Below are 15,446 nucleotides of genomic sequence, written 5' to 3'. Positions count from 1 at the left end.
ATGCTGCCAAGGTCTCAACCACTGGAACAGGCTCACCTGTGTAGGTCCTTAACTTCAACTTGGTTTTCCAAGGTGTGGCAGCTTTTCTTTGTAAACAGCCTCTGATACCATGGATACACGTGTGCAGGTTATTATGTAGGGCAGTGGTTCCCAACTGGTGGGTCACAGTCCAAAAGTGGGTCATGGGTCCATTCTGAATGGACTGCAAGTAACTTGTAAAAGTGTCAAGTTTGTAAAAAACACACTTTATTTAAAAGTACAGTGAATTTCTGGATCGACAAAATTACTTCATCAATATATAGCGAATATGTTGAAACACCACATATAAACAGTGCTGTGGTTAATATGTGGTTAGGTTGGGCACAAAAAACACTTCTTATGATTAGGAAATGATTGTATTTGGCTAAAATACCAAGTTTTAATGGCACAATCCCTGCTGGAAACACAGTTATGCCTCTGTTTAAAATAACGGCTTCTTACAGCACTTTCCTGGGAGGAAAGAACTGATGCCTTGGGAAAAAAAGAAATTGCTGTTTCTCCACTGTCTGAGTTAAAAAAAATCAGTGACTGGTTGCTAAGAAGCAACCATTTGAGGGCTAAAAGATGCTGGAAGAGGCAAACACAGAAAACAAGTAAGTATATATGTATATAGTTCCTTTAACAACTCCAGCTGAATGAAAATTGAAATGTGTGTAAATCCATAGCTGAGCATAAAAGCATAAACATTTAAATGCATGAATGAGAAAAGGTCAAGCATGCACAGTAACATAATGCTTAGCTTGTTGCAGCGGTGTAGCTGACATCCTTAGCTGGGTGTGTGGTGCACATGTAGAAGCCTCCTTGTGATCAGCGGTTATGTTTGTACGACCAAAGGCAGATTCCTGGTTACAAGTTGCAGCAAGCGAGACGGCAGAGCAGACAAAACCCAAAATGATTTTTATTAACAACAAAACCCTGAGGTGCTTCTGTCTTCGGCCCAAAACCACCAACAGTGCATACTACACGTGTGTGTCTATGTGTTGGATTAAGTGTGTGTCTTTAATAATGGGGTGTTGAGTGGTGTTAGCCACATCACAGCATCTGAGCCTATTTCTCACACACCTTTGCCACAGTAGCATGGCAGCCAATAGCTGCCAGGTTCATCCCAACCATTGACGTCTGGACTGTTGAGCTTCAACATGACCTTCAAATGAAATATCATGATTAATTTGTCAGCTCTTTCTGTGCCGCTGAGCTTCTCTAGAAAATAGCTCCCGGTGATACATGCCAAGGTTAGAGTATTTGCCAGAACTGGCTAAGGCTAAACCAAAGCAGAACGATTAATCATTTACCAAAGATGCATAAGCAATTTCAACAGATGACTCTTTTTTCTTTAAATGTTTAGAAAGCTAGAATGTTGTCAGCAGGTAGATAAATGTCAGCAATCACTGTCAAAGCACTCCACCATGACCAAGGGTATCTCACAGAAACACACATAAGCCAAACCAGAAGCCAGCATTTCTTCTCTATATGTTCCTTTTCCATTAAACAGCTGTTGACATCTTCTGTGCGCCCGCATCACTTTGTGTAAATTCTGCTCATGGGCTAGCTCCAAACAGGCCAGCTATTCCTAAGTCCTCACATGAACAGATGCCTGGAATATTTACCGAACCAACATCCAGGCCTTAACAACTTCCTCCACATGACAAACTCCATTATAACATGTTGTATTTTTAGCCCCTGTAAAGCCCTGCGGAACAGCCTGAAATAAACCAGGTGAGCTTGAAACACTGGCTTCCATTCCTGATAGGTTAATAATATTTGGTGCTGGATGTGTATACATAAACACATGCACAGGCAGGCATGCACACTCACACACACAGACATTGACGTAACGGTGAATGTGAGCTGTCTTAGCCTCAGTCCAGTGAAGTTTTTCCGGATGGGTTTATTAGAATGAGCTCTTGTCCTAGTTTAGTGTGGAACTCATTTGTTTGTTTACTATACTGTCCACCGTGATTAATGGGATGGCTTCTTTGGTCCGTGGTGGGCAGCCTGTTTGTCCATAAATGAGTCATTAAGAACGCAATATCTATAAACCACTCATCCCGCTGACCTTTGGAAATAAACCTGTGTGCTCTCATTAGACCTTATTTAAACCATGACTGGATCAGTTCATAATTCCATTCATGTGTGTGGAAGCACCATCAGCAGGACACCAGCAGGTTTTCATCAGAATTGAGAGGCTGAAATGTTCAAGAATTTCTTAACTAATGCTGCACCACTGGTTTATCAAATGTTTTTGATCAATATGGAGACCATGTCAGCTGTTACACTGATTTGATCTGCACTGAATTATTAAAACTTTGAGCAGTATTTTTCAGATTATAATGTCACTAATACTGTTTTTTGGGAGTAACAAGAACAGAAACACATGAGAGTCAGAAGAGACAGAAAAAAGAGTGGTTAAAATCAAAGTGACAGACCCTGAAGGTGCATTTACATCTGTAGTTTGGTTCATTTGGTTGCACCAGAGGAAAAACAAAAAGATACATTGTAGCATTTCAGTTTTGGTTCAGTTCTTGTTCACATTGACTTTTTGCAAACGAACCAAGAGGATTAAGACCCTTAGATCCAGCTTGACCCACACTAGGGAGTAAAAGTCAGGATATATCTGTTTGTTTGGTTAAAACGAACTCAGCTCCGTTTGCACAGTCAGCACAATTTGTTTAGGCTTGTTTGAAAGCTGTCAATCAAACCCTGGTGGGGACCAAACAACTGAACCAAGACCACTCGAAAAGGTGGGTCTTGGTCTGCTTCCTAACGGACTCTAGTGCGGTACCCACCACAGGATTTTATGATAGCAGATATGTGATTTTACCAACAGCTAAACCAATAATATCTCCGCCTGCTGATCATAAAATCTGTCCAAGATCTCATAATTGATCCTGATAAAGGCCACATACATTCTATAACCTGTTTTTGCTAATGCATACATGTAACCATGGTAATACATATGCACGTCAGTGAGGGTATTTTCCTTGATTAAAAGCTGTAAAACTGCTATCATTATATCCAACTCTGTGTGCTTTGTTTGTTAATTAAGTCCATGAAAATGTATGTCAGTGATCCCATAGTATTAAACCCCGAATCATTACTCATGCCTTCTTTTCATCCTGTCTCTGTTAGTCATTATTCATTCATGCATTAGCATAAATTGGTTATGGGATATACATGACCTTTATCAAGATCAGTTATGAGATCGCAGACAAATTTCATAATCAGCAGATGGATTTATCATTGGTTTAGCTGTTGCTAAAATCACATCATATCATAAAAATCCTGTGGTTGGTTCATTTTCTTTCACACCACAAAAGAACCGCACCAGAGTCTGTTTGGAAGCAGACCGAGACCCACCTTTTAGAGTGGTCTCGGTTCGGGTGTTTAGTCTGCACCAGGGTTGAACTGACAGCTTTCACACCAGCCCAAGTGAACCATACTAACTACACAAACAGACCTGAGTTTTTTTTTTAACCAAACCAAACCAAACCAAACAGGTGTGAAAGCACCCTCAGATATCCTGACCTCTAGTTCCTAGTATGGGTCAAGCTGAATCATACATTTCCCACAATTCAATCAATAACGTTATTATGAGGCATGTCTGTCAAACTCTCTTAATAACACAGGCTTTCTGTTATACACTTTAGCCACTAAACACATTATACAACTGTTTTCTCAGCATGATAATACCAACCATGATGGGTAAACTGACATTTTTTTTTTTATTTTAAGACTAGGTTGCAACCGAGTGTATTTCTACACCATGTATGAAATGCTGGGGGGCTTTTAATTTAAGACCGGAAGTTGTAGCATTAACTCAGTCACAGACTTTGCCCCACTGTTGTGGTCAAGCCCAAAAATTCATAAATCTATCTTAAAATGAAGAACAATACAGTGAGGCACAGTCACACGGCAGAATGGAGCTGCTTTCTCTGAACCACTGATCATTTAATAGAACCCTCCCCTCTTCAGCTCGTGTAGGTGATGTGCGTCCCTGCGTGACTGGTGGAAATTGCACAACTTTCGGCAATCATCACAGCCAAGGTCCGCTGATAACAATAGTTTGTAAAACACCTATGGGCGCTGATTAATTGGTCAAACCAGTTAATTGGTTGTCCTCTAGTTAATGATTGTTAACAAGGTGGTGACACCTGTTCTGAAATTGTGACATGTAATAGTCAATAACGTTATCCATAAATTTTGAAGCCTGTGTGTCATACAGACACTACTTTACCTCAAGCAAACTGATGAGGTGAGAAATTTGATTCAGTATGAATTCAGTTGGACAAACATGTTTACATGTATTTTAAAAGTCAAGTTTTAGTCAGACTTACACAATAAATCATTTTTTTCTTATGTCATGTAAATGGCCTATTCAGTTTGAAAGAGCAACAGCCAAAGGGGAAATCCCAACACTCGTGTCATCACTCAGTCCAACTAATGGTGTAACTTTATCACTTACTCATTAACTCTTCACTCACTCACTGACAGACTTTTGTATGTATCAGGCCTTGCATGCAGTGGTTCAGCCAAATCTTAGAGGAGTTTTCCTTTAACATGTTTTAAAGGCCACTGGATGCTGGCTGCAAAAAGGCATCCCTAAATAAATGTGAATGGAAAATTATGAGTGAATGAACAAAATCAGCAAATGAAAGCTAATTCGATGATAGTGTCTCTTGCAGTCACTCGTTTTACTGGTATTTCCCATTGTTTCCATTGCATAAAGAGCCAGTACTTCTCACCAGTCACGTGTCTCCTTGCTCTCCCTCAGACATTGATGAATGCTCCTTTGAGAGAACCTGTGACCACACCTGCATCAACTACCCCGGCAGCTTCGAGTGCCTGTGCAACAAGGGATACATCCTGTATGGCCTCACTCACTGTGGAGGTGAGTGTGCTCAGATCTGTCCCACTGCCCCGAGTCATGGGAGAAATACCTGAAACTGGCCTGGAACCAACTGTTTGACACAGCTCAAATGTATCAAATGTGTGTGTGTATGTGTGTGTGTGTGTGTGTGTGTGTGTGTGTGTGTGTGTGTGTGCATGTGCACACACTGCTAATGTGTGATGGTTTGTCTGCTTGTCTGTGTGTATTATGTGTGTACTGCCACACACCTGTTGCTCCGTCAGTACATACAGTTGTGACTCCTGTTGTTGTTTGACTTCTGTCACTGATGAAAAGGTGGAGTGAGTGTGATCCCAGCAGCTGGATCAACAGATACACTCAGTGGCCACTTAATTAGGTCTTCCTTATCGGAAACTAATGCAGTCTAATACAACAGTCCTGCAATGAAGTTTCTAGTGTTCAGTTTGTGTTCAAAAGAGTTTTAGAGAGGTGTTGTCATTTTTGACGTTATCGTGATGTCAACTTGAGCAATAAACGCATCACAAAATATTGTGATATTGTACCTGGGGATTTTTTGAGTTAGTTTAAGGAAAAGAGGGGGAAATGGGTCCGGGATAATTCGTAATTCATTTGTAATTCAAAAACCAAAAAACGGCAAACCAAATTTGGTGTCAGAATCAAATAACGAAAAACCAATCAACCAATTTTGTTTTTTGCCGATTCGTTTCATCGTTATTCCTTTTTGGATTGAACAATGAACAGGTCTGTGGACATTCAGCCAATTTGTTTTCGTGTTTGGAACCAAAAATGGAAGTCACGTGGTTTTTTCCTTTTTTTCATATTAAACCAAAAATGAAAAACAAAATCATGTAATCTATTCCTTTTTTGTTACCACATTAAAAACCAGAAAACCAAATTCAAAGGGCTGTGCAATTTTGTTTTTGCAAAAAAAAATGAATTTGTCATTTGGGACAGACAGTAGCGTGGTGGACAGACAGGAAGCAGAAGTGAAGTGTATAAATGTCAAAATAAAATAGAGGATAGAATGGCCATTCTATTAAGAATGTAACACCCATCATTATGCAAGCAAAGGATCTAATAAAATAAATAAATAGGCCTACATATGCTATGCATATGAAATATATTTTATCCAAAAAATGTGTGATATATTATTTAGTTGCGTAGTGTGAATTAATAGCCTAATTAATTACATATGTGGAAATAGCCTATGTCGTCCTTCCCAAACAGTCACAGAAGTGACAAGCAGAAGTTCCCATGTGTTACCAAACTGCTGTTGACCATTTCACATACAGATGTTACTGATTTCATTGCCATGGTCACAGTGAAGGGGGTGAAATAATTGATCCAGGAGTAGCTGCAGTGCGCAACAACAACCAGCAGGTGGCACATGTGAACAGTTGAGATACAGGGCTCTAGTTTCGCAGACCGGGCAAGGCGGGGGCGCAGTGCACCAACCCACCCCAACTGGGTGTGACCAGGCGGATTTTGCAAGTTTGGCACACCGTGCGCCCTGGCGCAGCTACTCCTCTTTCCCACCTCCGTCCCTCCTACCTGCGCAAGTCGGAAAGAGGGAGGAGAGAAGGCGTGGAGTGGGTTTTACACACATCACACCAATCAAATGAGCCCCTCTCCTTGCCCTTAAATGTGCGGCGCGAAGGTGTAATGAGAGTTTACTCAATTCGCCATGGCAGAAGAGAGCAGCAGCGTCAGACGGCCAAACTTCTCCCAGGAGGAAACTGATGTTTTGGTCCGGGAGGTCCAAGCTCGCAGTGTCCGAATATACGGAACTGCGAGCAGACCTCCACAGGCTGATGATGCAAAGGTAGCCTGGGAGGAGGTCACCACAATTGTAAATCAATGTTGCATTTCTCTCGTGTGTGCGCGCTCTCTCTTTCTCTCTCACAGTCTCACTCTGTTTCTTTTCTTTTGACTTTTCTAAGATGACAGATGCTGAATATATACTCCCTATCTGATGCTGTGGCTGTTTGTGGTTGGCTGAGAGGGATGTGAACTCATTAGTTTTGTTAATCAAATCAGGTTGGGTTTCCATTACGCGTGCCAAACGTGCCAAACGGTGGCAGTCCCCTTTGATCTGACATCAGATGTGACGGGACAGTCGATATAGAGATACATTTATGTGCTAATTGCAGATAGTTGCATTGAATAGTGGTTTTGTGGCTATTTATTGCATTGTTAATGTGCCTGATATTCTGGAAACCTGCCTGTGAGGTTTTGGTGACGTGTGCGCACTGTCCGCCGGTCAGCCAAACTTCAGCTTACACCGGCTGCGCTCCGCCTGCGCTGACAGTAGACATGGTTTCAGCTGCCGAGCTTTTAGCGCACCTTCGGCGAAGCCTTTTGGCACGAAACTGTCACTGCGCCAAGCTGGATCTGTCGGCACCTCCCCCTGCTGCACCGCCACAGCCAGCGCACCTCGGCCTGCCAAACTACCAAACTGAGCGCGCCTCGGGTTGCACTGCTCAAAACTAGCTCTGCGTGGGGTTCGCCACCCTGCCCTGCGCCGGGAAACTAGAGCCCACAGCTTCCAACTGAAAACTGTTTGAGAATTAGCTGTTATATTTTCTGCCGGACCTGTACAGTCTACTAACTCGTTACACAGTCTTAATTTCATAAAGGACATTTATATTATGATATTTAAACCAACCATCCGTATTATGAAACATGGAATTAAACTTTTAGCTTCTGAAGTATTTTATTTAGACAGCTCTGATGGAGCTCAGGATTTATCAGGAGGACGCTGCTTTACTCAAACAAATTTCACTGTATGAACCTGAACTGTGTGTGACCTTTTGGATGTGTAGAAGAACACAGAACATTAATTAACATTAGATCCTGACACATTAGAGCCAGATAATTAATGAAGTCAGGCTGCTGTGTCTCGTGCGTAAATGCGCACAGCGTCTCTCTCAATGGGGAGACGCATTTATCGTTTCTGCTGCGGCCCCATCTCTGCAGGTATTTAATAAACTCAAAACGTTTTTTTGGGAGGGGGTGTTCAGCAACCCTGCACCTCCAACTGAAATCACGTTCTCACGGATATAGGTATGGTATGGATAGTTTGTGCAGGGTTTTAGGACTGATGACAGTAGGAAGACTACTGGCCCCAGTCAATTCAATTACATTCAATTCAAATGTGCTTTATTGCAACAAGCAACAGTGACACTTAATACACTGCATCAATTAAAACAAGAATAGCACAGTTATCACATAAAAGTTGAACTTAAATAAATTTTCCAGACCATCAAAACATCACATAATTCAAAAAAAAAAAATCATTATTAATTGTCATTAAACAACTGACATCATTTCTTAATAGAAGCAATTTTGCATTGTATGCAATTTGGCTTTAGAGCAAATCATTCCACCGAAACTGCTACCTTGCACTTAATAGAACAAATTAAATCAAGACTTGATAAAGGAGGAGTAGTTTTTGCTGTATTTTTAGATCTGCGTAAAGCAATTGATACAGTTAATCATGATATTTTAATATCGAAACACTCTAAATTTAACTTCTCATCTAGAGCACTGGCATGGATGTCTTCATATTTATCTAATAAGATACAATGTGTTAAAGGTGAAACACTGTCCAGTAACATGAAGTGCACAATGATGTTCCACAAGGGTCAGTGTTAGGTCCCCTATTATTTAGCCTATATATTAATGATCTCCCTCAACAGTGTCATGATGGAGAACTGCAAATGTATGTGTGACATATAGGGTATTTATGTGTATCCGCCTGCTCAATTGTGACATTAATTTATGCATATGATATCGATTTTGTATCTTTGCGGATACCGCAGATGCCCCTCATTCAATTTAATGCATAACTGATTTTAAGGCACGAGAGCAAATCTGGGTATATAAATGGTTGGTTTTTCAGTTGGCAGTTATACCTTGAGTTTGGTGGTGGCTTTGACACTAGTGCGCGATGCGCTCTTTCCACTCGTAGCTCAAGTTTATCCCTTAATAAACGTTGCACAAAAGCAATCATTGACGGAGCGTCATTTTCAGATCCCTCTTTGACGCCATGTATTACAATATTTTCTCTTCTGGACCATCCCTCCAGGTCCGTCAGCTTGGCATTCATTTTGATATGCAGTTTGAGCATCTCTGTTACTGCTTCCTCATTATCTTGTATTCGGGTTTCAGCATCCATAATCCTTTCTTCCGCCTCTTCCACTCTCTTGTTTGTTTTAATTATTTCCTCTTTGATTCCCTTCAGCTGTGCACAGTTATCTTTCCTGAATTCCCTTAGTTCTCTAAGTATAAGGTCCAGACTCGCGTTGCTAGCTTGTTCCCCTCCGTCTGTTAGCATGTCGATATCCTCAATGCTGCTGCTAACAGGTGAAGTCTGGTCGACTCCATCTTCCTCATGTAACTTGCACTGCATAGATATCTTACTGTTTTATCCTCTTGGCATCTTGAAGCCCTCAGTCTTATTTCTTACTCTTGCAAAAATCTTTGTGTCATTACAGGCTGTTTTTAACTCAAATGTTGGGGCACATTCTCCTATGCTGCCATCTTCTAGCTTGCCAAACCAGAAGTCCTCAGTAAAATATTTCAATGAAATTAACCTTTTTTAATTCATTTTTAAGATCGGCTACCCTGCTCACTGCTGTGGGTGTGTGTTTTGGGCCAACGCTGGCTGCTCATTGTCTGACGAAGAGCATACACCTCGAAACGTACGTCACACTGCAATAAATTATTCTTTTCTGCAAAGAGTCTGGCAGTGTTGTGAGTCATTCATCCTTTTTTCATCTACGACTATCAACTCAGCACCTGCCCTCCCACGGTGAGATGTGCGTATCTTATGTTTGATTTTCTGTATTGTTACACCCCTAGTTGTCACATGAGTGTCCATGTCTTTTGAATGTAATAAACTTAAGTAGAATAATCTCACTCCATTTCTATCTGACACTTCAGGCTGGATACAGTTTTTGAGGGATTCAAATGAAAGTAAAAGTGCAAAGACCAACCCCATTCTCGCTTAAAATGTAATCCATCATTTGGTGCTTTTTGAATTCATTTCAGTGTTCAATTTGTTCAAGGAGAAAGTTGTGGAGATCATTTCTTTTTCATTTTTTTTAATTCAACAAGCAATTTGTTATTTTTTAGCACCACACTGAAAGCAGCCTCTATATCAGTTTATCGCAAGTAATACTGTTATCACAATATTCATTGTTGTTGCATATCATATATTTACCTAAATATACAGTACAGGCCAAAAGTTTGGACACACCTTCTCATTCAATGCGTTTTCTTTATTTTCATGACTATTTACATTGTAGATTCTCACTGAAGGCATCAAAACTATGAATGAACACATGTGGAGTTATGTACTTAACAAAAAAAGGTGAAATAACTGAAAACATGTTTTATATTCTAGTTTCTTCAAAATAGCCACCCTTTGCTCTGATTACTGCTTTGCACACTCTTGGCATTCTCTCCATGAGCTTCAAGAGGTAGTCACCTGAAATGGTTTTCCAACAGTCTTGAAGGAGTTCCCAGAGGTGTTTAGCACTTGTTGGCCCCTTTGCTCTCCAGATGGTTTGGGGTGAGCTGGACTCTGCGGTCCAGCTCACCCCAAACCATCTGGATTGGGTTCAGGTCCGGTGACTGTGGAGGCCAGGTCATCTGCCGCAGCACTCCATCACTCTTCTTCTTGGTCAAATAGCCCTTACACAGCCTGGAGGTGTGTTTGGGGTCATTGTCCTGTTGAAAAATAAATGATGGTCCAACTAAACGCAAACCGGATGGGATGGCATGTCGCTGCAGGATGCTGTGGTAGCCATGCTGGTTCAGTGTGCCTTCAATTTTGAATAAATCCCCAACAGTGTCACCAGCAAAACACCCCCACACCATCACACCTCCTCCTCCATGCTTCACAGTGGGAACCAGGCATGTGGAATCCATCCGTTCACCTTTTCTGCGTCTCACAAAGACACGGCGGTTGGAACCAAAGATCTCAAATTTGGACTCATCAGACCAAAGCACAGATTTCCACTGGTCTAATGTCCATTCCTTGTGTTTCTTGGCCCAAACAAATCTCTTCTGCTTGTTGCCTCTGCTTAGCAGTGGTTTCCTAGCAGCTATTTGACCATGAAGGCCTGATTGGCGCAGTCTCCTCTTAACAGTTGTTCTAGAGATGGGTCTGCTGCTAGAACTCTGTGTGGCATTCATCTGGTCTCTGATCTGAGCTGCTGTTAACTTGGGATTTCTGAGGCTGGTGACTCGGATGAACTTATCCTCAGAAGCAGAGGTGACTCTTGGTCTTCCTTTCCTGGGTCGGTCCTCATGTGTGCCAGTTTCGTTGTAGCGCTTGATGGTTTTTGCGACTCCACTTGGGGACACATTTAAAGTTTTTGCAATTTTCCGGACTGACTGACCTTCATTTCTTAAAGTAATGATGGCCACTCGTTTTTCTTTAGTTAGCTGATTGGTTCTTGCCATAATATGAATTTTAACAGTTGTCCAATAGGGCTGTCGGCTGTGTATTAACCTGACTTCTGCACAACACAACTGATGGTCCCAACCCCATTGATAAAGCAAGAAATTCCACTAATTAACCCTGATAAGGCACACCTGTGAAGTGGAAACCATTTCAGGTGACTACCTCTTGAAGCTCATGGAGAGAATGCCAAGAGTGTGCAAAGCAGTAATCAGAGCAAAGGGTGGCTATTTTGAAGAAACTAGAATATAAAACATGTTTTCAGTTATTTCACCTTTTTTTGTTAAGTACATAACTCCACATGTGTTCATTCATAGTTTTGATGCCTTCAGTGAGAATCTACAATGTAAATAGTCATGAAAATAAAGAAAACGCATTGAATGAGAAGGTGTGTCCAAACTTTTGGCCTGTACTGTATATTTCATATATTGTGTAGCCCCAGTGTTGATTTAACTGTATTATCATTTTAGAGGCTGCAGATTGTGCTGCTGCTGCTGCAGTTTACATAAAGTGGGGATTCTCTTATTTAGCCTATGCTTATTGATATAAAAGTCGTGAACAAAATAATATAAATACCTCTCAGTTTAACGCCATACAATTCATTGCCACAAACTGCAGCCTTCAAAATGTGCATACAGTTGAATCAACAGCTCTCTAAAACAGCTTCAACACAAACTGAACATTAGAACCTAAATGAAGGAGGATTTACTGCAGGACCCTAGCTGAGTCTAAACTGAGTGCACAATAATTCACTTATTTGTATCGTGACAATTCACAAAACATTTCACTTGTAGCTTTGTGGGAATGCTCTGAACACTCCATGAGTGATGTCATGTACAGGTATGTGGAGACTGGTAAACCCATTTACAAAATCACACGTGCCTATAAACAGGATCTCTTGTCCACCCTAATATGTCTAATAATTGTTACTATATTGTGGTATCATATACTCTCACACTGACTGAAGTGTTATCTGTGGTTGTATCTCAGACATCGATGAGTGCAGCATCAGCAATGGGAGCTGTGAATACGGCTGCATAAACACCCAAGGAAGCTACGACTGTGTGTGTCCACCTGGACAGAAACTCCACTGGAACAAGAAAGATTGCATCGGTAAGCACCAACTGCGTGTGTGTGTTTGTCAGCAGGCCTGAACACAGGTACACATGTGTGTGTGTCCAGGTAGTTTTCATGGTGATGTGACTCTGTGTTCCTCAGAGGCGGTGAAGTGTCTGCCCAATGGGAAGCCGGCACCCCGAGCCCAACTGACGTGCACCAAGAGCGGAGGGGCAGAGGTCTGCTCGCTCTCCTGCCCCTCCAACGCCCTCTTCCTTGCAGGTACGCACACACACACACACGCTCGTGCACACACATACACACACACACACACACACACACACACACACACAAAGGAAAAAAATTAAAATCTTATTTTTTGGATTTTTATTTCATCTTAGCATTGTTCTCAGTTTTTTTCATTTATCAAACTATTTAATGTAGGTTCATCAGAAAAGTTTTTTCAAAATGACAGACTCCCACCCTCCCTACACATGAAATGTACTTGCTGTGTATCCTCTGTATTAAACAATCAAAAAACTGTAAGTATTGTAAAGTGCCAATTGCAATACTCAGAGCTCAAGTTGCTCATTCTGTCAAGTTGCTCTAGGGATTGTAATTTGGGACTTTTTGACTTTTTTTATGCCTCCACATGGGCAACAGCCACGGTTGAAGGCATTATGTTTTCCGGTTGTCTGTCTGTCCTTCCCCTTCTCGTGAAAATGATATCTCAAGAATGCTTTGAGGGAACTTCTCTATATTTGCACAAATGTCCAATTGTACTCAAGAAGATCTGATTAGATTTTGGTAGCTGAAGTCAAAGATCAAGGTTACTGTGATCTCTTATGTTGCATTCTTGTGAATGTGATATCTTAAGAACACCTCAAGAAAATTTCTTCAAATTTGGCACAAATGTCCATGTAGAATCAACAATGAACTGACTAGATTTTGGTGGTCAAAGGTCAAGGTCAGTGTGACCTTGCATTTGTTTTTAATTTTTGTTAATGCGATCTCTCAAGAACACCTGGAGGAAATGTCCACTTTGAGTCAAGGATGGACTGATTTGAGAATTTGGTGGTCAAAGGTCAAGGTCACTGTGACCTCACAAAATATGATTTTGGCCATAACTCAAGAATTACATTAAGAGATACATTAATTATGACAAAATTCCTCACAAAATGATGAAGCAATGAAAATTTATATTCAAAGGGTCAAAGGTCAACTTCAGTGTGGCATCATAATGTTCTGCAAAAACACTTTATTCAACATCGTATCTCAGGAACAGAAGGGGAGACATTTGGTCATATACTGAATTGGTGACGCTAATCTTGGGTGTCCACCTTGAAACTGTGCTGATTGTATAGCTCTTCTGTGCTGGCTAGGGAAAGATGTGGATGTAACCTGTGAGAGAGAGAGGTCACTGCACCTTTGCTTTGATTGTTTGCCTCTCTCTCATAGTCTTGACCCTTTTCTACTCTTTTTTGCATTTGTACATTCATATTTGTGACCTTGATATTTTGACCAGGATTGGGACCCTGTAAGGAGATTACTTTAGATGGAAAAAGGAGAGATTATTTTTCTTTGTGGAATGTGGATCTATGTTACTTTATTTCAGTAAAAATACACTACACTCATTTATAGTGTGGAGGAAAAATCACGCATTGTGCATTTAAGTTTGAGATCCAGTGAATGAAATTCATTCTTCTCCTGTATGTAACTGTAAAATGTGTTGTTGGAGGTGTCATGCTGCACACGCTGCTTCCCTCTAGTGGTGAGAGCTTGCAGTCACAGCTCTCTGTACCATCCTTTTCTCTCGATGCAACTGATGCTGGATTAAGGCGCTCATGCTCTTTATTGCTGTATTGACTCCTCGGGGTGCTCTCCACTCAGACTGATGTGTTTTTCTCTCTGCAAGGTTTTCTTGGCGTCTCCCGTCGCAGCACTTTGGCTGCCACCCCAGCCTCTCCTCCTGCGATAGTACTTAACACACATCTGTAAATCGATTACATCCTTTGATCATGCCTTTTTTTCCACAGCGAGGGCCTCACTTGGTTTAACTTGGCTGCCATGGTGTGAGAATGATGGATAGTTCTCAGGCATGGAGTGAAATATTTGTTTTTCTGTCTTTTTGGAGTGTGTCTTAATTTTCAGGGGCAGGAGCCATGTAAATTCCTGTGGCTTAATGCAGTCCGGATTCTTATTTAATCATCTTGCTTTTATGACCTCTGAAGACTTCATCCCTCATTTCCTACTTGAAATGTGTCTTTGTGTGTTTGCGTAGATCAAGACAGAAAGACAGGATTCATAGATCTTTCATTCAAGCTTTAATTTCTCAGTAGGAGTTTAAGGTCACATGGCAGCAGAGTTTCCTCTGGGCTGTCTGTCTTGTTCCTGAATACAGGAAAGTAAGGTCATACAACATTTATAAAATTCCTTTTAATCCTCACAAGTGTGCGTGTCCCAGCCCAGCGCCAAGTGAAACACACTGGCTTCCATACCATACCCACAACTCAGAAAGACCCGGTCACACAGTCCTTCAGACGAAATCAAAACTCTCAGCTCCCCTAACCTCTCATCAGCATGTCTGATTTCTCTTTCCTCATTCTGATCTAATGTGTGTGTGTGTGTGTGTGTGTGTGTGTGTTTCTAACAGACTCAGAGAACAGCTACACACTGAGCTGTGGGGTGCCTGTCCAGTCTGGTAAAGCTCCCCAGAAGAGGAATGCTACCACTGCTTTACCCACCTGTGCTGGTACAGTATATCTGACAAACACTGTTACCATCACTCCAAATAGTCCCCATTAAAGGTTATATTAAAATCGTTAGAATTTATCTGATAAGTAATACATTTAGAAAATAAACACGCTCATGGTAAACTAAAAGATGAAGTGATATTATGAGAAAAAATAAGGCAGCAGATGGGGGTGGACATGGGGCTGATATGAATGTTATACTGAGGTGTAATGAAGTCAAATACAGACTTCAGTGTCTTAGCAAAAGGAAGGATCATGTAGA

At 41.2% G+C, this 15,446-nt stretch overlaps 1 protein-coding gene across 3 annotated transcripts in view; it reads left to right on the top strand.

The window, feature by feature from the left end:
- scube1 (signal peptide, CUB domain, EGF-like 1) overlaps positions 1–15,446 on the top strand; it is a 250,963-nt gene that overhangs the window by 214,978 nt on the left and 20,539 nt on the right. For all 3 annotated transcript variants that reach the window (XM_078164991.1, XM_033614176.2, XM_033614175.2), the window contains 4 exons: positions 4,811–4,927; positions 12,366–12,488; positions 12,594–12,713; positions 15,085–15,183. In XM_078164991.1, coding sequence (XP_078021117.1) covers positions 4,811–4,927; positions 12,366–12,488; positions 12,594–12,713; positions 15,085–15,183 — 459 coding nt within the window. The remainder of the gene's footprint in view (positions 1–4,810; positions 4,928–12,365; positions 12,489–12,593; positions 12,714–15,084; positions 15,184–15,446) is intronic.

This window comes from Epinephelus lanceolatus, chromosome 23, assembly GCF_041903045.1.
Source record: "Epinephelus lanceolatus isolate andai-2023 chromosome 23, ASM4190304v1, whole genome shotgun sequence".
In the NCBI taxonomy this organism is placed as follows: Eukaryota; Metazoa; Chordata; class Actinopteri; order Perciformes; family Serranidae; genus Epinephelus; species Epinephelus lanceolatus.
This window is presented reverse-complemented; position numbering and strand designations above follow the sequence as displayed.